The sequence below is a fragment of the Carassius auratus genome, unplaced genomic scaffold (genome assembly GCF_003368295.1).
Source record: "Carassius auratus strain Wakin unplaced genomic scaffold, ASM336829v1 scaf_tig00215906, whole genome shotgun sequence".
NCBI classification, from domain to species: Eukaryota; Metazoa; Chordata; class Actinopteri; order Cypriniformes; family Cyprinidae; genus Carassius; species Carassius auratus.
In genome coordinates, this window is record NW_020528302.1 from 105,334 (window position 1) to 127,500 (window position 22,167).

Consider the following 22,167-nt stretch of genomic DNA (forward strand, 5'->3'; position numbering starts at 1 on the left):
TTTGGAACACAAATATACAAATCACTAATTATATTTTATTCCATATGAAGATTAATTCACATGTAACTAAAATGAATGAACATTTAAAGAAAAGAGAATGTAAACAACAAAAAAGGCATACTTTTAGTAAAAAAAAAAATCTTCACAATATTCAATAAAAAAAAAAAAAAAAAAGGTGAAGATGTCATGAAGTCCACTGATGGTGGTCTCGGAGCACTGAGGGTCAGTCCGTTAGAGCACGGGTCGTGGCTGTTGTGTCAGCAGCAAGCCGAAGCGTTTCTTGATGGTCACTCTGTGTCTGGAGAACTTGTCGTCCGGTGAAAAGCGTGCCGGATGGGCCGAGCTGGTGGGCTGACCGCTTGGGTCCAGTTTCTGCGGAAGGACACACAGAAATTATTTATACCATCTTAAATTTCATATACCTGATAGCATACAATAAATAATACAAAGAGTATCATAGCATCATCAAGTGTTTTGAAAAAATGTACAGGAAAAAAAATATATTTTTTGTATTATGGCTCTAATATTATTAATTATTGCGTAAAGATCAATGGTAAATTACTGTGGTAATCATTCAGAATCATCTCAGCAAACACCGTACGTGCCCATCTGGTTATTTTGTGGAGAACCGAGTAAGAACATTCAGAGAACCATAAACTAACGCTCCGGGAACCAACTCAAGGGTTATATCAGCCGAAGCCCCATTTACACATTAACAAACATATTTTAGACATCAGCTATCGCTAGAACACAGTTTTCTCAATGGAATGCGATGTTTAGGACACCTGCTACATTAAGTGTGTATTCCGCTGTAAGAGCAAACACTCGGACTCACCTTCAGAGTATAAACCCTGTCTCCGCTCTCGCTCAGATAATACTGCAGGAACATGATGAACCCTCCACAGTCACGATCACACACTCGATCGGGTTATTTCTCCGAGATCACAGCTGAAAACAGGTTTATATTCAGAGCGGATTAAACCACACACGTGTTCGAACGACTCCAGAACAAACCGGAAGTGCGGGCCACCGCGGCGCAGAGGACGACGGGAAACTGAGTTTTTTTTTTAAAGGTCTGCCGCCTACTGTACGATTTTATAAATAACAGTACTAATTCTTGATGTCAATAAATAGTGTTACTTATTAATAACACTATTTATTTATCATAGTATAAAATGTTTTGTAATATGGATTCGTTCATTGTTTTTCTAAGTGTGTTTGTTTTTAAAAAAGTGTGCAGTTTAAATCTGTTTGAGCAGCGAGGATATGTGTGTAAATGTCTCTCTCCTCACTTTCACTTTAGAAACGAAGCAGTTCTTCAGCCGTTCACTGTTTCCCAATCAGATCCTCTACAACTCTCTCGGTTCAGCTTTTGTGTGAACTCCAGTCAACTTCATACTTCAGGTATATTCTGATAAATATAACAAAAAAAAAAATAAAAAAAAAAAAAATAATAATAATTTGTATTCCGTTGGTTTCTCATAAAACTAGAAAAGTCAATTTAAACTTCAATGTCAGTTTTTTTTTCATATACATATATATATGTATATATAACTCAAATGTAAAAAATTCTTGATATGATTCCTTGATATGTTTTGGGTTAATATTATTGACTGAGTATGTGCAAGAATTAAAGACTGAAATAAAACTAATATGATACCAATTGTAAACGAGCTACAGTACAAATAAAAATGTTTTTGTTTGTTTCAGAACACTTTCTGTGTTTAGATGGAGAACCTTCATCCGCTGTGTGGTGACCAGTCTGCACCTGAACAAGCGTTTTCTTCTCTTTCACACTCAAACATCCATCAAGAGTCCCCAGAGCGCTGGCAGACTCTTCCTGAAGCCGGCGAGGCAGTACTATCACATCTGAACCCAGAAGAGACAAACACAGAGTCTGGTGACGATCAGACTCCAGCTCTACTGGGTCTTCTGCCAGAAACATCTGCTGCTGCTCACAGGAAGCTGGGGGACACTTCTCAGACGTCTGCCGGCTCATCTCAGCTCCATCAAGGCTTTCAGCCAACATTTGAAGATCCCGGACCCTCGTTCTTCTCATCTCCAGCTCACGTCAATAACACCAGCCGTCCTCCAAACCGTCTTCATGTCCCTCCACCAGTCCATCAGCAGACCGCTTCTCCTTTAAATATCAAACCAGTAGCTCTTTTTACAGATATTAACCCTTCTTTTCACATACCTCGTGTCTATCCTCACATGATGCCTCATTTTAACCCTTCGTGGCCAGTTTTGGTGCCTCATATTGTCAGTAATGCTTCAGTGGCTCGTCCCGGTCCCTTCTGCGCCGTCTTCACTCCTCAGCCGTGTAGAGCAAGCCTCACGGCTCTGGTGGCCTGTGAAGACCCCTGCTGCTCCTCTCGAGTGTTTGGAGCACGTCTGAAGGTTTACTCTGCTCCCGCTCCACACCTGCAGACGATCCGGACGGATGGAGAGGTTCAGGAGCGCTTCAGACGCTGGCAGAGACTCCGGGAGACCACCAGACTCTTCTGCTCCAGGAGATCAGACGCAGACGCTCTGGCCTGCTTCTTCACGTGAGCACACACACACACACACACACACACACACACACACGAGTCTGTGTGTATTCAGGTTTAAGTCCCCACCAGAATAGAAAAACAAGTACACAAACACACACACACACACACACATACACATATTGCAATGTTCATACACTAAAATGATGAAAGTGCCGGCACTTAAAGGAAATATTATTTAACATTGTATTATTTCTTCTTTGTTACACTATTCGTTAGAATTTCATACATTTAGTATATTATAAAAACACACATTTACTTTTTAACATTTTGCTCATGATTCCTCCAATTCATTCTATTTCTACTGGTTTATTATTTACTCATATTTTTGATTAATTATATTTATTTTAGGATCTTATTAACATGCATTTTAAATAAATTTTCTAACACCCTTATTTTTTTTTAATCGTTCACTATGTTGTATTTATTTGATAATAAATGTTTATGTGTATGTATTAGTGCTGTCAAACGATTAATTGCAATCTAAAATAAATGTATTTTTTACATGATATATGTAATTTAAATGTGCATTCAATGTATATTAATGTATATACAGTATTGTTCAAAATAATAGCAGTACAATGTGACTAACCAGAATAATCAAAGTTTTTCGTATATTTTTTTATTGCTACGTGGCAAACAAGTTACCAGTAGGTTCAGTAGATTCTCAGAAAACAAATGAGACCCAGCATTCATGATATGCACGCTCTTAAGGCTGTGCAATTGGGCAATTAGTTGAATTAGTTGAAAGGGGTGTGTTCAAAAAAATAGCAGTGTGGCATTCAATCACTGAGGTCATCAATTTTGTGAAGAAACAGGTGTGAATCAGGTGGCCCCTATTTAAGGATGAAGCCAACACTTGTTGAACATGCATTTGAAAGCTGAGGAAAATGGGTCGTTCAAGACATTGTTCAGAAGAACAGCGTACTTTGATTAAAAAGTTGATTAGAGAGGGGAAAACCTATAAAGAGGTGCAAAAAATGATAGGCTGTTCAGCTAAAATGATCTCCAATGCCTTAAAATGGAGAGCAAAACCAGAGAGACGTGGAAGAAAACGGAAGACAACCATCAAAATGGATAGAAGAATAACCAGAATGGCAAAGGCTCAGCCAATGATCACCTCCAGGAAGATCAAAGACAGTCTGGAGTTACCTGTAAGTACTGTGACAGTTAGAAGACGTCTGTGTGAAGCTAATCTATTTTCAAGAATCCCCCGCAAAGTCCCTCTGTTAAAAAAAAGGCATGTGCAGAAGAGGTTACAATTTGCCAAAGAACACATCAACTGGCCTAAAGAGAAATGGAGGAACATTTTGTGGACTGATGAGAGTAAAATTGTTCTTTTTGGGTCCAAGGGCCACAGGTAGTTTGTGAGACGACCCCCAAACTCTGAATTCAAGCCACAGTACACAGTGAAGACAGTGAAGCATGGAGGTGCAAGCATCATGATATGGGCATGTTTCTCCTACTATGGTGTTGGGCCTATTTATCGCATACCAGGGATCATGGATCAGTTTGCATATGTTAAAATACTTGAAGAGGTCATGTTGCCCTATGCTGAAGAGGACATGCCCTTGAAATGGTTGTTTCAACAAGACAATGACCCAAAACACACTAGTAAACGGGCAAAGTCTTGGTTCCAAACCAACAAAATTAATGTTATGGAGTGGCCAGCACAATCTCCAGACCTTAATCCAATTGAGAACTTGTGGGGTGATATCAAAAATGCTGTTTCTGAAGCAAAACCAAGAAATGTGAATGAATTGTGGAATGTTGTTAAAGAATCATGGAGTGGAATAACAGCTGAGAGGTGCCACAAGTTGGTTGACTCCATGCCACACAGATGTCAAGCAGTTTTAAAAAACTGTGGTCATACAACTAAATATTAGTTTAGAGATTCACAGGATTGCTAAATCCCAGAAAAAAAAAATGTTTGTACAAAATAGTTTTGAGTTTGTACAGTCAAAGGTAGACACTGCTATTTTTTTGAACACACCCCTTTCAACTAATTGCCCAATTGCACAGCCTTAAGAGCGTGCATATCATGAATGCTGGGTCTTGTTTGTTTTCTGACAATCTACTGAACCTACTGGTAACTTGTTTGCCACGTAGCAATAAAAAATATACTAAAAACCTTGATTATTCTGGTTAGTCACATTGTACTGCTATTATTTTGAACAATACTGTATAAATACACACACATGCATGTATGTATATTTTTATATATTAAATATATTTCTAAAAAGTATTATTTGAAAATACATATGCATGTGTGCGTGTTTATATATGCAAAATAAATATATACAACATGCATAAATCATTAAAACTTATTTTGGATGCAATTAATAATTTAACTGCACTATTATTTAATAAAGGTATAAATGTGTATGCATGCATTGATTATTTGTTACATATTTCATTATTCAGGCTATTTTGTTTTTAAGTGTTTGCATATAATTCATTCATTTTATTTCTTGTTTGAGGAGATTTTTTCTTATTTGCTCAAATCAGTTTGGTGTTGTTCTCTTCCTCCCAGACGTGTGCTTCCCTCTCTCTCCGCTCTCCGTCCAGATCTGTCGTTCTCTGCCGCCGTGAACACAGCCCTGCAGGACTGGAACAACATCTCCGTCTCTGAACGCCAGACACACTACAACACTGCCAGGACGTGAGCTGAGAAACTAACACTGCACACTTCTGAAACCCAAATGAATTATTATACAGTAACTGAATTAATCTGATGCCATCTTAAATTGTAGAAATGGTGGATAAAGTGCAAATCTTCTGAATTTTGGGAGTTTATCTGGTATACTTCTGTAGGTTCACCGAGATGGAAAAACAGGACAAGAGCGCCAACAGAGATCCAACAGCTCCTCAAACAGACAAACACAGAGGTCAGCATTATTTGAACGGGTCAAGATTAACTTTTGCTCCTAGGCGTCATATTTGAAAGACTTCGGTACATGCATAATTGTTTATTTAATTAAACAATATGAAAAAATATTTTACATTCAAAGCTAAACTTAGTCTATGATTCAAATAAAGAGTCTCGTCACATGACCAGAGATCTGTCTGTCTTCAGGTCAACACCCGGAGGAGAAGAAAACAGGGAAAAGATCGAAAAAGGGCGTCCAGGAGCTCGCCGAGGGTGCGCTGGCCGAGTACTCACAGCTCATGGACGCTCTGGAGTCAAAGGTCAGCGATGGGTCAGAGGTCACAGCAGCTGAAGACGAGGATATGTGTGCGCTGTTCATCAACCAGCTGCTCGGCGATACGACTGAGGTCTAATTCAGTCTCATGAATGAATGGTGTGGCCCTGGAGTCCGGTTTTAAAGTGTGTTTCTCTCTTTCAGGCTGGTTTGGACATGGACTACATCAGCTCTCTGCTCTCCACAGAGGATTCCCAGGACACACTTCCCGGGATGATTCCCGAGCCAGTCGCTGGCTGCTCCGATTGGATCTCTGAAGATCAGATTGTGTCTCCGTCCGCCGTCCAGAAGGATTTCAGCACCTCGGACAGCACACATCACATGACGGAGAACGTATTAGTGCCATTTCAGGATAACACCAATGTGTTTCAAACGTTAGCTCAACCTCTGCTAGCGGACCCCGAGGGCCTAAGTGCTCGAACGGATCCAAACGCTTCAGTCCAAGACACTCCTCATCCTGATCTTCACAACTTTGGTCCAGAAGTTGACGGAAACCAAAAAGACGAGACTTTGTCTGTTGCTGAACTTGATTACGCCACTCAACCCAACTGCTTCAGTCTTCAGAACTACAATTCCCATCATGCAGCATTCCCTAAAAATGACCCAGAACCACCAGAAACCCCTGTGAATGAGCACCGCGGAGAGGTAAACATGGTAGTTGGACAAAAGACGGAGGAATGTATGCATGTAGGACGTATAAAAGACAAGAATAACATGGATTCAGAAACTCCCATCAAGTCCCAGAGAACGAGAAGTGTTTGTTCCAAACAGACATTGTCCAACATTGAGGAAAATTATGTACACGAAAATAAAAAACACAAAAGACAGAAGCCTAAATTGGACGATAAAGACAAAAAGAGGTTAAAAACTGCTGAAAACGGATGTAGAAGGACTCAAAGGAAATCAGTCATGAAACGCAGAGCTCGAGCGCAAAAAACGGATTCAAAAATAATGGTGAAAAGAGTAGAAATCCAGCAGCGTGTGAACATAACCGAGACGAGGTCCTCAGCAATGGGAAGTGGGAACTTACACAAACATGATGCACAGATCAGGAAAACTAGGGGACAACATTTGGTGGAGGAATGTGAGAGATTAAAAACCATCAGACAAGAGCAGCGAACAACAACGTCCAGAAAAACAGCTAAACTTATCGGTCGAAGAGGACCGTGCTGATTTCTGACGCAGACCAGACCAAACGTTTCAGAAAAGGTGGATGAATTGACCACTTGAGGCATAATAAACCATAAAAACAAAGCACAGGAAGCATCACGTCTTTATTAAATAACGTTAATATATTAAAGTATAAAATATGACACTTCGGCAGAATAGCACACCTTCGGTCTTTCCAATATACAAAGCTTAAAATGACAAAAATATACACTTTTAAATACACAAACCAATCCTTCAGACTTCATGATAAAATATATACATATAAAGGTGTTCGTTCCAAGGCACATTAATTAGTGGTATATCCTCACAGTTTCATTCCACTCACATCAAAACAGGACAAAATTAAGAATAAGACACAAGAAAGACATCATGTAAACGTAACCTCAACGATATTCTCTTGCACTCGAGTACTAAGACTTCAGACGGCCGTCCCAGTAAATGCTTGGTGGGACGTCCCGCTGCCCGCTCCGAAACCATTATAAATCCCGTTGTTGTTGTTTTTCCCGTTGGGAATGCCGTTGTGATTTCCGTCTGCAAGTCTGCTGGAGTGGAGATACTCGCTGAGGACTTTCCGATAAACTGGATGCGTCTTCAGGAAGTCTTGCAGAGAAGCTTTAGGAGATCAATATGTATCTGATTAGCATAACACTTCAATATGAGAAGGGATGCACGATATTGGATTTTTGCCGATATTTTTAAAAACTTTTTGGCCGATACCGATATATTTCCTTTGTTAGGAAACAACACTAAGTCTCTCCTGTGCAGAAATAAGCTAAATGTTTTTTAATTTTGGTGTGTTTTTAAAAATAAAAAAAATTAACTTTTTTTTTTTGACAGTACAGTGACGCTTTGAAAATAACTATAAATAAACTATACATCAAATCACTATTTTTTTCCCCCCAAGAAAGATGCAGTGTTAACCCTAACATTTTATTTTATTTCATAGATGGTCTAAAGAAAAAATCCTGAAAAGAATTTAAGTGGTTAATTTGGGTGATTTTTTTCCCCCATGCAACATTTGCTTTCTGACCTTTAAATTAAAATACTCATTTTACGACATCAATTACTGCTACAGATTAAAACGTTACTGAACGGGCGTTATGAGGCTGTGTTTTTACGATCACACACCGAACGTCATGCTGTACGTGCTTTCACAGATTAAAAGTTTGCTTCAAGAATGAGCCTCACTGCTGACGTGATCCAAGTGCTAGCACATCCTGAGCACACGCGAGTTAACGTATTCCTCTTATCGGCGTTATTTCTCACATTGGGATGATGCCGATATCTAAACGTTAAGCCATTATCGGCCGATAATATGGTGCATCCCTAAATATGAGCATTATCAGCTCAGCCGAGCAAACGCAGTGATTTTTACCTTCAGTGGGTGGTCCCCTGGAGGTCAGTGCAGTGTACATCTCTGCCCCCCCGTACTGAGGGATGCCCACCAGCGCCCCCATCAGGTCAGAGAGATCACCTGCGCTCAGCAGCCCGTCCTGGTCAGAGTCATACCACTGACAACAGACACACACACCAAATCTTGATTAATCTCTTTTAAACCAGCTGGGTTTACAAAACATGGTGAATGAATGAGAAGGCGATGAGACGGAGTGTGCATCTGTATAATGTGTGTGTACATTACATTTAAATTATATATAAAGTTTTAGCAGCATTTACTCATGGATATTGTTATGATGAGTGGCTCATGTGTAAATGAACACCGTGCCGCGCTTGACTCTTGAACACGTATGAATATAATTACTGATTGATAATCGCACTTATGCAGAATGTTACTCATTTTATGTTCACTTCAGATCTGTAAATATTTCCCAGCACTTCCTTATAACACAGTGTAAAACCAGTCAGAAAATCATGTATGACGACACCTCAGTCAGAGCAAACAACTTGCATGATATATGAGTTTATAACATGGCACACCCGTGGATGCACACACACACACACACTCACCGTGAACGCAGTATGTATGAGAGACTCCAGACTCCTGAACCCAGAAACGGCAGAAACACTCAGACAAACCTGCCTCAGATCCACCGTATCATCCTGCAAACACACACACACACACACACACACACGTTACACATATACGTGTTCCTCTCGAGGTTAATGAATGATGACAGACGAACGCTTGAACTCTCACACTGCAGTACCTTTGAGTAAAGAGAGCAGATCTTCACCGCTGTCTTTCTGTCCTTGAGCCCCAGAAGAGTGGTCAGGTGATCGGCCGTTACTATGGTGCTCTGACCTGAGTGACAGCTGTCAATCACACGGTTCATCACGCTCTCCACGTGAGCGATCGTGAGACTGCAGATGAGAACGAATGAGTGTGAGACGAACGGGTGGAGAGCACACACACACACACACGTTCACGGAGCAGTTTGAGTGTTTCTCACACACACACACACACACACACACACCTGTGTTCGCGGAGCAGTCTGAGTGTTTCCTGCGCCGGAGGCTCCAGGGGAAGTGAGAGGTTTCCCAGCTTCTGAACAGGAAATCGACCCTCCATCACATAATCAGTGGCAGGAACACGCAGAGCTCTACCAGACATTAACATGTTAATACTGAACATTAATTACAGTGTGCCATTTCAGATGCTAATTAGGCTAAATCATTATTTTTCTAGGTGGATGAACTTGTATTTAACCAGTAACCAGGCCCAATCCAGCGTTGTTACAGTTAAATTAAACTATTCAAAATAACTCTTTGATATATAGCTGCACAGTAGTTGAAAAAGCTAGATGTTTTTTTAAATCACAAAGACTACAAAAACGAACAAAAATAAAATTACATAAAATATTAATTTCACATTAAATTACTACACCCATTACAAAATTGGTTGAATATATAGTTGAACAAGAGCTCATTCAATACATCAGTAAATAATATAATAGTACCAATAATAAAATAATCGTTATGTAAAATCGTTGTTTATGCCACCCTTATGTCGATGCAATTTAAAGGTAATGATGGCAAACGAAGCAAGACAAATCTGGATTATACACATTTCAAATCAATACCGAAAATAATTGATAAAATGTTGCTAAATAATCCCATTATGAAAGCACCATTACATCTAGTGTCTATGCAGCGCATTTACTGAAGAAGTGTTGTTGGTAAGAGGATGACGAGCTGCACTGAAATAACACTGTCGCTGTCTGGAAATCATTGCCATCCTAGTTTCTGATGCAGTCTATGTAGGGATCAGCCTATATAGACAGCAGTCGGCGTATGACGTACTTGGCCATGAGTTTCTGTACGTTTTCGGCGTATAAGTCCGGGTTCTGCTTCTCCTCCTGTGACGGCGTGTAGACGGGCAGGAACTACAACCAATCAGAGCAAAGGAGGATTACTGAGCCAGACTCTAATGATGATTGGCTCGGACTCATGTCAATCAAATGAAGCCCACCCACCTCCACAGTAACGCTGGTGTAGATCTGCGAGGTGGTGTGCCACAGAGTGCCCAGCCTACAGACAGATAGATTAGAATGATTTATTCGGATCGATTACGGTGTTAAGAACAGCACATAAACTACTCACCACGTCAGTCCTTTCCAGGTCCAGCGAACAGTGTCCTGCAAACAGATGGTTCATGTTAGAAGTCATGCATAAAGGAAGTGCTTCAGAGTCATTTTACTGCTCTATTAGTCTTGTGCGCTTTTGTGTTCAGAAGATCTCCGGGTCTCACGGTCCTGCTCATATTTAGTCATCCAGTGGTTTCCGTTACACAAACGCAGATCATTTTAGCCGCAGGCGCGGTCAGATGCATTTACTGTTCCCAGACTCACCGGTTCACCGGGATAGTGCAGCAGGACGGGCTGAACGGGAACACCGGCCAGAAACGCTCCTGTCCAGAGATTACTGGGGTTAGTTAGTATATAGCTATAGAGAGGAGCATGATTAAAAAAAACACTCTGAAAAAAGTCTCTTTTGCTCAGAGCTGCAACTGTTTGATAAGAAAAACTAATTGTATTCACAGTAAAATATTTTAAAGATTACTCTAATGTAAAGCAGCTGTTTTCTGTGTGAATCTGTGTTAAAGTGTAATGTATTTCTGTGATGCTCCGCTGTATTTTCAGCATCATTCCTCCAGTCTTCAGTGTCACATGATCTTCAGAAATCAGAATAATATGATGATTTACTGCTCGAGAAACATTACTGATTATTATCAGTGTTGAACACATTGTGCTGCTCAATCATTTTGTGGAAACTGATGCATTTTATTTTTCAGGATTCACAGATGAATAGAAAGTTCAAATGAACATTTATTTGAAATGGAAATCTTATGTAACATTATAAATCTTTACTGACACTTTTGATCAATTTAATGCATTCTTAATAAATTATTCTTAAAATGATAAATGTTAAAAGCAACAAAGGGAGCTCTCTAGGTTTACGAACAGAGCCTGTGTGAGTGTGTCGTACCGGGTTTGAATTTGATCAGAGCTCTGCCGTTAGTCGTTGTTCCTTCTGGAAACATGAGCATCTGCAGAGAGAAATGAAGCAGAAGATGAGATCAAACCCAACAGGAAGTGACACACCAGCTGACACGAGTCAGACAAATAAATGAGTGAGCATGAGAGTGCGTGAACAAGCATTTTAGTGAGCAAGTGTGTGCGAGAGAGAGTGGTCTGGCGAGCGTGAGAGCGAGCAGGCAAGCATGAGAGAGTGAGCAAGCGTATGAGCTATTACTAGCAAGCAAGTGTGTACCAGAGAGTGAGCGAGCAAGCGAGCGTGCAAGAGTGTGAGCGAGCAAGCGTGAGAGTGAATGAACATGTTAGTGAGCAAGTGTGCGAGTGAGCAAGAGAGAGTGAGAGCGAGCGTGCAAGAGTGTGAGTCAGTGTTAATTTCGTTGACTAAATATTTTCGTCATTTTCGTCACGAATATATTTGTGCGGACGAAAACGAAACGAAAACTAAAAAAGAAGGCACTGATGGAGACTAAAACTATGACTAAATTGATTGACATTATCGTCAAGGAATAAAGGACGAGACGAAAATAGACTGTGACGAAAATCAAATCAGCAGACGGGAGAGATGCGAGGAATGAGCAAAAGAACCGGCAAAACATAACAGGCGAGACTGCATGAGAGAAGAGAACCAATCCGAGCCTGAATTATTGAGACGTGAAGCGAAGGTTTTCAGTTTTTATGAGCTCCCGGGAAGACGGCATTCGAAGAGGTGATGTCTAAAAGAGCGACAAAATGTCCACAGCTCACTTCACGTTTGACGACGAACAAAACATAACAAACTGTAAAGCACGCAGAGCGCTCATTCGTGGCAAGAACACAACCAATTTGAAAAGACATTTACAGACGAGCCACCCAGACATTTTCTCAAATGTAATTTCACAACGATGTTCTTTTGTTTATTGAGCTAAGCAAAATTGGAAGACTGCAGTGCATAGGATGTTGTAGCATTAAATATTACGAACTGAAAAGTACTGTAAAATAGCCCCTTCTTCAAGTTAGATGCTAATACGTAATATTATGATACATACATTTGATTAATACTAATGTTTAGTATATTTTATAATGTTCTACTTGTTGACAATATCACAAATATTTCTATATTAGTCATGTGAAACGTGAATGTTCACATCCTATCATTATACATACTAATCTAGCAATATTGTAGTATTTAAAACATACAATATTGCTAGACAAATGAATACCTTATAAAATCTTGTTACTTTTTTTATCTACCCAACTTATTAAATATTTACTTTAAATGTATGCACTCCTTGTTCAGCTCAGCTGTAAGCTTTAAGGTCCTGGACCTAACTTTATTTTTCTTTTATTGATGGTCAATTGGCAGCTAGTTATGGTTTACATTATCATGACAGTGTTTGTTGCTGCATAAAAGCTTTTGAATCGAAATAAAGACACAGTTGTGTTGAAATAAAGTTGAATTTGTGTTTTATATATTGTTTGTTTCCTATACCAGCTGTAAAAAATTGTCTAGTAAATCTGTTATTGATTTTAGTCTTATTTTAGTCAACTAAAATACCAAGCAATTTTAGTCGACTAAAATAAGACTAAAATTAAAACAAATCAGATGACTAAAACTAAAAAGAATTATAGTCAAAAGACTAAGACTAAAACTAAATTAAAATTTTGCGTCAAAATTAACACTGGTGTGAGTGAGCAATCGCGAGTGAGCGAACATGTTAGTGAGCAAGTGTGTGCGAGAGAGCGAGTGTGAGTGAGCGAGTGAGAGTGAGCGTGCAAGAGTGTGAGTGAGCAAGCGTGAGTGAGCGAACATGTTAATGAACAGGTGTGTGTGAGAGTGAGCAAGAGAGCGAGTGTGAGAGTGAGCAAGAGCGAGCGTGCAAGAGTGTGAGAGAACATGTTAGTGAGCAAGTGTGTGCGAGAGTGAGCGAGAGAGCAAGAGTGTGAGTGAGCAAGCGTGAGTGAGCGAACATGTTAATGAACAAGTGTGTGTGAGAGAGCGAGTGTGAGTGAGCGAGTGTGAGTGAGCGAGTGAGAGTGAGCGTGCAAGAGTGTGAGTGAGCAAGCGTGAGTGAGCGAACATGTTAATGAACAGGTGTGTGTGAGAGTGAGCAAGAGAGCGAGTGTGAGAGTGAGCAAGAGAGCGAGTGTGCAAGAGTGTGAGAGAACATGTTAGTGAGCAAGTGTGTGCAAAGCGAATGTGAGAGTGAGCAAGAGAGAGTGAAAGCGAGCGTGCAAGAGTGTGAGAGCGTACGTGAGAGTGAGCGAGAGAGCAAGCATGAGTGAGCGAGAGAGGGGGAGAGCGAGCTAGTTTGTGAGTGAGCAATTGCACGAGGGCAAAAGAGCAAGTGTGAGCGACTAAGTGAGCATGCAAGCTAGCATGTGAGTGAGAGAGTGAATGTGTGAGCGAGAGTGTGACTGAGTGAGCAGGTGAGTGTGTGAGTGAGCGAGTGAGCCACTGAGTGTGAGAACAAGCGAGTGAGTGAGTGAGTGAATGTGTGAGTGAGTGATCGAGCAAGTGACCGTGTGTGTGTGTGTGTGTGTGTGTGTGTGTGTGTGTGTTTACCTGAGGCCAGTGGCCGTCAGACTTGACTCTCTCACAGATCTGAGACACACATTTCTTCCTGGATTCAGGATCTTTTCGACTCACTAACACAGATTGATTGAACTCTAGCAGCGCTGGAACACACAGATCAGCAGGGAGTCATTAGAGCCTGGGTTTGGATCGTTTGTGAACAGAGTTTGACCAAATGGTAAAACACAGAGATATTTACATTTACTCATTTAGCAGACGTTCCTTAAAAACACAAACAGACTTACAGAAGGATTTTTATTGATTAATGTTCAAACTGAATTATTTTTGTTCTTTTCTTAATCTCTGGCAAAGCGACTATAAAGCGCAGCAGAGATGATCTACTTTTGTTGGCCAGAACCTGGAAACGAGTTGAACTTTAGCACGTTCTGCTTTCACCTTCCTGAAGTCAATGGGTTTTATTTTAATGGGTTGGTTGTTAAACGCCTGAAATAAGGTCTGTGCTGAACACAAGTTCAAGATATTTTCATGTTTGCTTCTACATCGTTAAATCCATCAGTGAGATTGTGATTTTCTTGTCTTCAGGATCTTTACAGGTTTGATGAAGGTAAAACTGAGTAAACTAGTACATGTAAGGATTAAACTGAATGGAACACAATACCTCACTATTGTCTCTAAAAGTGAAGGTCTCGAATGATGCTTCAAAGTTTGAAAGCACAACTTCCAACAGATCTCAAAAACGTTGTAAAAATAAGTTTTGTTTACAGAGAAATTAAGCAAGTTTGATTAAAACATATCTGCCAATGGACTCCGAAAAATCAACTTGAATAAGAGAGAAAAGTCGTAATTCTCATTTGACATTTGTTTTAAGCATAAACTCACTTGTTTCAGTTCAGTTTCTCAGAAAACATTACCTCATATGTTCATTTTGCCTCTAAATATATCTTGACTGAAGGGAGTTGATATTGGTAATGGAAAACGATGTGTGTGTATGCAACACTTAATGCCATGACTTTATGAATTTAAGATTTTCTGCTCCAATTAAAGTGGTGACATTTCCCCAAGTATGGTCACCCATTCTCGGAATTGGTTCTCTGCATTTAACCCATCCAAGTGGACACACACACAGCGGTAAGAAGTGAACACACCTTGAACACACACCCGGAGCAGTAAACACACACACACACACACACACACACAATTTTAGATCAATTGTTCTTAAAGACTGAATATAGAGTGATGGTGACATTGGTGGTCTAGTTCACCTTTTTACTTCAAAAGTTGTGTTAATTGGTGAAGATTATCATGATAAACAAATCGTGCAAGAACCAGAAGCTTTTGCTGCTTACAGAGCTTCTTTTTTTACAATAACCCAAAACCTAGTGGGTTCTGGATTGGGTTTCTGTTTAAGTAACTTCGACCTCACCTCCGATGACGGGGAGTCTGCTGTTCTCCGACCGGGACACGACCATCGGCAGACCAGTCGCGCAAACCACCAGCATGTCCAGGAAACCACTGTGAGGCGCTACGACTAAAACTGGCGCTTCCTTCAATCCCGCCTGACGCCCTTTGACCCTTATCCACAGGAAGCCCATGAAGAAGAAGACGGCGCGGCTGAGGAAGAGCATGATGTGATGGAAGAGCCACTGACGCCAGCCCCGCACAGGCTCCGCCCTCTCCGCCTCCGACAGACCGGCCAATCGCAGTCGAGCGATGGGCCACATGAGCAGGAAGAAGAGGGTGGCCAGGGCGATGCGGACGGGAAACAGAACGACGCCCAGAATGATTCCCTGAGACAGAAAGAAGAGGTTTCAATAGATAGAAAGACTGATGTCCTTCTAGTCTACATCGGTCTTAGCTGGTCTAGACGGTTGATCGAGCTGGAAAGACACGATTTCAACCAGGTTAGTGCTTCAAAACCAATTTAAACCAGCAACAAATCCATTTACAGACTGGTTCAGCTGATTTCTGAAAGTGCCCATGATTAGTTTAGACTGGTGTATGAGGTTTCTTCTCACAGTAAAACTCTAATTATCTATTCATTTGGTAAAGTACTCGTTTAATAGTGGGATAATGTACAGCCAGCTTGTCTGGAAAATGAACACAGTAACCACAGTTTCAGCCAAACACAACAGATTCAGCTGCCAACTCAAGCCCATACGAAGTTAATGTGGGACTTTAAAATGGGGCAAGATGACAGAAAACACAAATATATTTGATTTTACAACACTACATTTTGGTTGCAAGTCACAATACAATGTTTAACCTAAAACAAGACCTAGTTTACATATTTCTGTGATGTAAAACATTAAAACAGAAATAGGTCTTATTTTAATACAATCTTAAATACTTGACAAATAACTTATGTGATCTTTATTATATTTTTTATATTTTTAAAAAAAATCAAACACGTGGGCAGCTCCATTTAAACGTTACATTAGCGTTACACTACATTCAAGCGTTACATTAAAGCGTTACATTTAAGCGGTTCGCTATATTTAAATGTTACAATCAAGCCCTAAATTTTAATGCTACATTTAAACGCTACATTGAAGCGTTACATTTAAGCGTGAAGTTCTGTTAAGTTCGTTCACTGCTGGATTAAGTTTCAATGTATCAATAGTCGCCTTGGTGGCAGCGACAAGTGTTTGGCTGAAACTTCGGTAATCCCGGCTGTTGTGCGCGCACCCGAGCGCGTGGCACCGAAGGAACGCTCGAGGATGAATGAGAGGATCTTACCCGAATCCGCTGAGCTGTTGTTATATTCACTTCATACGCGAACGGATGCGGAGTGTGCGCGCTCCTCTTCATCATCGTCATCACCTGAGGCGAAGAGAACGTCAGTAAACAGGTAAATCTCAGCCTGGTGGACGTGCGCGCGCTAGGAAAAGTGTTCAAAAGAAGGCAAAGATCCCAATATAAATGGGTGAATTAAAAGTTGGGTTCGCGGTGATGGTAAAATCAGCTTAAGAAGTACTTGTGGGAAACGCAGCCGAACCCAGCTGATAAAAACACAGATGTAAACGGAACAGGAATCCGGGAGAACCTGAAGATTTACGAGCTGAGCCCCGCCCCCTTAAGAACACAGCCGTCAATCAGCGAGACCCCGCCCACTGAAACACACCCTATATATTACATTGCGTAAATACAATCATATCACCATAAACACTTCCAAACAAATAAACATTAGTGTATAATTAAGTTAACTCAAAAATGTGGGACATGGTGTATATTAATATTTTCAGTAGAAGCGTGTTCATGATTTATATGTGAATCTGTATTTTTAAACGCCTAATGCACACAGTATTTATCATGTGAGGAGCCTGTCTCTTTATTGAGAGGTATATTGTTAGAGTATCTGTTAAAGCTGTAGATCCTCAGCCTGTTGAAGCGAGAGAGGTCTGTCTGTGAAGGTTTCCTCTCAGCGAGGTCAGGGCTGTTTCTCTGAGAGGTCACTGACCCCAGAAGAGATGTTTCCAGGCTCACTCAAACACGTGGGTGTGCTTCTGAGATCTGGACAAACCTGTCGCTCGTGTTCTCTGGGCGGAGGCCGTGTTTCCAGCATTCATCATGAGATCACACACAGAAACATCAGTCAGATCAGAGGAACGTCTGACTCGAGGCTGAACCGGTCAATCCAGCTCAGCTTCAGTCTCTGTGGAGAGATGATCTAGAGTAAACCTCCTCAAAGCGTTCTCCTCCCTCATCCAGAGAGTGGAGGTTTGCATATTTGCATGATTTTTTTCCCTGTGTAACGGGTATGGAAATTAATGTTCATTTCATTTATAGAATTACACAAAAACTGTTCAAAATGTATACCTGAATATGTATGTCTGTGTGTGCACTTTCCCCTTTAAATTTCTGACGGAAGAATTGATTTTAATTTCCTGTCTTTGCGCCTCCTCTTCCCTTTCTGCGCTGTCTGTGCATGGAAGAGGTGGGTTTCTAATTGGCTCTGATCAATCTAATTTCATCTTTGCTTTAAAAATCACTTTTATACTTTAAAACTCTATTTAAATCATATATAATATTATTTTACATGCATATTTGATTATTTCTGCATTTTCACTTAATTTAATCCATTTTCTGTGAATCGATGCACTTGAAGCATGTGCTAATTGTGTTGCACTTGACCTCCATTTAACAGAAAAGACAAGGGCGAAAACACACTGTAATAGACTTGTGTTATGTTTAACAGGTATGTTGTTTTGTCACTTGTTTAATTTTGTATGAAAATTGTATACCATTTCCTCTTCCCTTTCTGCGCTGTCTGTGCATGGGAGAGAAAAGACAAGGGCGAAAACACACTGTAATAGACTTGTGTTGTGTTTAACAGTAAATGAAGAACCGTCAACTGATGTCCGACTTGTTACTAAGGGAAAAAAAAAACACAACGCAGATTACACCGGTCACACCTGCATAGATGAAATCAAAATTTGAGTCATATTTCACAATAAAATGTGTGTGTATATATATATATATATATATATATAAATGACACACACACACACACAGAGAGAGAGAGAGACACACGCACGCACACACACACAGACACACACATATACAAACAGACACACACACACACACAGAGAGAGAGAGAGACACACGCACGCACACACACACAGACACACACACACACACAGAGAGAGAGAGAGACACACAGACACACACACACATATACAGACAGACACACACACACAGAGAGAGAGAGAGAGAGACACACACACACACAGACACACACATATACAGACAGACACACACACAGAGAGAGAGAGAGAGACACGCACACACACACAGACACACACATATACAGACAGACACACACACACACACACAGAGAGAGAGAGAGAGAGAGACACAGACACACACACACATATACAGACAGACACACACACACACAGAGAGAGAGAGAGACACACACATGCACACACAGACACACACACATATACAGACAGACACACACACACAGAGAGACAGACACACACACACACACACACACACTCTCTAAACACTATTCTGAGGCATGAATATTGACGTCCCAGTGCTCCAGTGAGGAGGCGGTGGTCTCAGTGGAACATGATGGTCATTCATCAACATCAGAAATCCATAGATCTGGACGGTCCACTGTACTGCAGCATTCACAAGTCTTCATGTGTTTCTACACACACTGAGCACACACACACACTGAGCACACACACACTGAGCACACACACACACACACCCACTGAGCAGGTGTAACACATCTGTCGGTCTGCGTGGAGAGGATCTGCTGCTCAGCTGCTGTTACATTACAGCTCATTTGACAGAAACCTTCCCTAATAAATCTTCATCTGACCAAGATCTTCTGTGCTCTAAATCTATTGACACTTCAATAATCTCTATTTGCTTTTAGCAAAATATTGTTTGTCGTGATGCCTTTTGCAAGACATTGCATTGTTTCATACATTTCATCTTCAGAAAGATCTTTCTCCCTCACCATATTTCACCGTGACTTGCTTAATAACCTCTTTACGTAGGGTTTCCATTTACCTGGCGAACTACTGACCAAACCTGTCTGAGATCGATGACAGGTATCTAAAAAGATGTGAAAAACCACACTAACAAAAATCCTATTGATATATCACTTGCATAATAATTTGGATCACGGTGTGTATATATATAACACAGATGTCTGGAGTATGGAGTGGATTCTGTGCCTTTATTCATCAAACAAATCCAGTGTTTTGCAAATAAACACAATCTGCTTTGCAAAGAGAAAACTTGACTTGACTCTGTTTGAGAGAAATGCAGAGGTGGACAAAGTGTTTTACAACTGTGAGACTCATTTGCCTTTCTTTTATGAGGAAACTTCTCACAAATGCAGTGGAGCAAAGTCCTTTTCCAAAAACAGCAGAGGGCGCTGTGGGAAACTGTACACTATTCCCCCGAGACCCGAAACAACTTCCCTCACACTTTCTCTTTCTGTTTTCTTTTTATTTATGATATTAGTTAAAAACCCATGCTTCGTGTACTGTGTTAACCTAACTGAGACTTGTTATAGCACTTATATATCATTGCTTGTTTTTGATTGCTTCCACTGTCTTCATCTGTAAGTCGCTTTGGATAAAAGCATCTGCTAAATTAATAAATGTAATGTAAGGTAAATTTCAATGTATACAATTAAAGACTGGATTCTCTGGTGAAGATATATTTGTGGTGATCCTCTATATGTGTATGTTGTTACTGTTCTTGTGATGCAATAAAAAAAAAACAGACAATAAATACACAAATTAATAACTTTAAAAAATTTAATGACTAATTTGGTCGAAATATTTATTATACTATTTCTTTATCCACATTTCTTATACATTTTTGATTTTACTAGACCAAAAAATAAGAAGAAATATATTATTGATTTTATTTAAGTGACATAATAATGTTTTTGCCTTTTATAGTTAAATTATTATTTTGATGCCCATCAGAAGGAATAAAACACACCAAAACAAGTTCAGTTCAGTTTCTTTTTATAAAATTAAACATTTACATTTGTAAACATACACAAGCATACACTGCATTCTGTTAAAAATCTGTTCAAAAATAACTGTTTGTAGTCACACTTTGCCCTGTGCTGCGCTGTGAGATGTGTTATGATATATATATATATATGTATGCGCGTGTTATTTGTAGAGCGAGAGCTGAGGACAGTGGTACAGACACATGTAGGAGTCACACAGTAAACGACGCACAGGATCTCTGAGAGACGAGGCGTCCAGACGAGACACTTCATCCACAGACAGACTCAGATAACCACCCACCTCCGGACACGAGCGCACCTGCGGCACGTTAAAACCGTTCTCTCCTCCTGAACACACACACACAGAGAGAGAGAGAGAGAGAAGAGAGAGAGAGAGACACACAGAGACAGACACATACAAATATATTTAATATAATTAAAAAGGAATATTACTGGATATATTTGAATATAATCCTTTGTTATCTAGTGAAAGATTACCCTCTCGGTCGGCCATGCTGTCGAAGAACAGCCAGTCCGTGGCCCCGGGGCCGTGTTTGACGAAGCTCACGTAGTGACTCGTCTCGATGCAGGTGACAGCGAACAGATCCATCAGCTGACGGGCCCCGTGAACCGGCCCTTCCCAGCAGCCCCGGGGCCCCCGCACCTCCACCGGCCGGTGCATCTGACGCTTCTTATGTGTGTGAACCTGACAGAGACCACACACAGGACACAGTGAGTGTGTGTGTGTGTGTGTGTGTGTGTGAGAGAGAGAGTGTGTGTGTGAGATTCAGGATTTAGACCGTATCATAGTACTGAGGACTGCTCTCCTTAGAGATACAAATGATCTGCTCTTATCATCTGATCGTGGGTGTATCTCTCTATTAGTTTTATTGGATCTTAGTGCTGCGTTTGACACAATTGACCACAACATTCCTTTGCATAGACTTGAACACTTTGTTGGCATCAGTGGAAGTGCATTAGCATGGTTTAAATCGTACTTATATGACCGCCATCAGTTCGTAGCAGTGAATGAAGATGTATCATATCGATCACAAGTGCAGTATGGAGTACCTCAAGGCTCAGTTCTAGGGCCGCTACTCTTCACGCTTTATATGTTACCCTTGGGAGATATCATCAGGAAACATGGTGTTAGCTTTCACTGTTATGCTGATGATACTCAGCTCTATATTTCTTCGCGGCCCGGTGAAACACACCAATTTGAAAAACTAATGAAATGCATAGTCGATATAAAAAATTGGATGACGAGTAATTTCTTACTGCTAAATTCAGAAAAAACAGAGGTGTTAATTATAGGACCTAAAAACTCTACTTGTAATAACCTAGAACACTGTCTAAGACTTGATGGTTGCTCTGTCAATTCTTCGTCATCAGTTAGGAACCTAGGTGTGCTACTTGATCGCAATCTTTCCTTAAGAAAGCCACGTTTCTAGCATTTGTAAAACTGCATTTTTCCATCTCAAAAATATATCTAAATTACGGCCTATGCTCTCAATGTCAAATGCAGAAATGTTAATCCATGCATTTATGACTTCAAGGTTAGATTATTGTAATGTTTTATTGGGTGGTTGTTCTGCACGCTTAATAAACAAACTACAGCTAGTCCAAAATGCAGCAGCAAGAGTTCTTACTAGAACCAGGAAGTATGACCATATTAGCCCGGTCCTGTCCACACTGCACTGGCTCCCTATCAAACATCGTATAGATTTTAAAATATTGCTTATTACTT

At 40.4% G+C, this 22,167-nt stretch overlaps 4 protein-coding genes across 5 annotated transcripts in view; 1 reads left to right on the plus strand and 3 right to left on the minus strand.

Moving 5' to 3' along the window:
- Positions 1 to 15: 15 nt before the first annotated feature.
- LOC113096285 (H/ACA ribonucleoprotein complex subunit 3-like) lies at positions 16 to 1,037 on the minus strand. Its single transcript, XM_026261651.1, has 2 exons — positions 836 to 1,037; positions 16 to 372 (listed from the first exon to the last, which is right to left on the minus strand). The coding sequence occupies exons 1-2, from the start codon at positions 887 to 889 to the stop codon at positions 232 to 234; spliced, it is 195 nt and encodes a 64-aa protein (XP_026117436.1). The 5' UTR covers positions 890 to 1,037; the 3' UTR covers positions 16 to 231.
- A 138-nt stretch (positions 1,038 to 1,175) lies between these two features.
- On the plus strand, positions 1,176 to 7,005 carry LOC113096279 (uncharacterized). Its single transcript, XM_026261638.1, has 6 exons — positions 1,176 to 1,404; positions 1,711 to 2,549; positions 5,086 to 5,214; positions 5,367 to 5,440; positions 5,629 to 5,828; positions 5,900 to 7,005. Exons 2-6 carry the CDS (start codon positions 1,729 to 1,731, stop codon positions 6,926 to 6,928), a joined length of 2,253 nt encoding a protein of 750 aa, XP_026117423.1. The 5' UTR covers positions 1,176 to 1,404; positions 1,711 to 1,728; the 3' UTR covers positions 6,929 to 7,005.
- Positions 7,006 to 7,012: 7 nt separating this feature from the next.
- Positions 7,013 to 16,984, minus strand: LOC113096282 (lysophospholipid acyltransferase LPCAT4-like). The gene is made up of 13 exons (XM_026261646.1): positions 16,667 to 16,984; positions 15,354 to 15,717; positions 13,961 to 14,073; positions 11,369 to 11,429; positions 10,732 to 10,790; positions 10,484 to 10,518; positions 10,357 to 10,411; positions 10,184 to 10,266; positions 9,358 to 9,483; positions 9,091 to 9,244; positions 8,891 to 8,983; positions 8,301 to 8,436; positions 7,013 to 7,537 (listed from the first exon to the last, which is right to left on the minus strand). The coding sequence occupies exons 1-13, from the start codon at positions 16,745 to 16,747 to the stop codon at positions 7,344 to 7,346; spliced, it is 1,554 nt and encodes a 517-aa protein (XP_026117431.1). The 5' UTR covers positions 16,748 to 16,984; the 3' UTR covers positions 7,013 to 7,343.
- A 3,429-nt stretch (positions 16,985 to 20,413) lies between these two features.
- LOC113096277 (ubiquitin carboxyl-terminal hydrolase CYLD-like) overlaps positions 20,414 to 22,167 on the minus strand; it is an 8,673-nt gene continuing 6,919 nt past the window's right edge. For both annotated transcript variants that reach the window (XM_026261635.1, XM_026261634.1), the window contains exons 15-16: positions 20,919 to 21,126; positions 20,414 to 20,768 (exon numbers count right to left, since the gene is read on the minus strand). In XM_026261635.1, the coding sequence (XP_026117420.1) occupies positions 20,584 to 20,768; positions 20,919 to 21,126 (393 nt within the window). In that variant the 3' untranslated portion in view covers positions 20,414 to 20,583. The remainder of the gene's footprint in view (positions 20,769 to 20,918; positions 21,127 to 22,167) is intronic.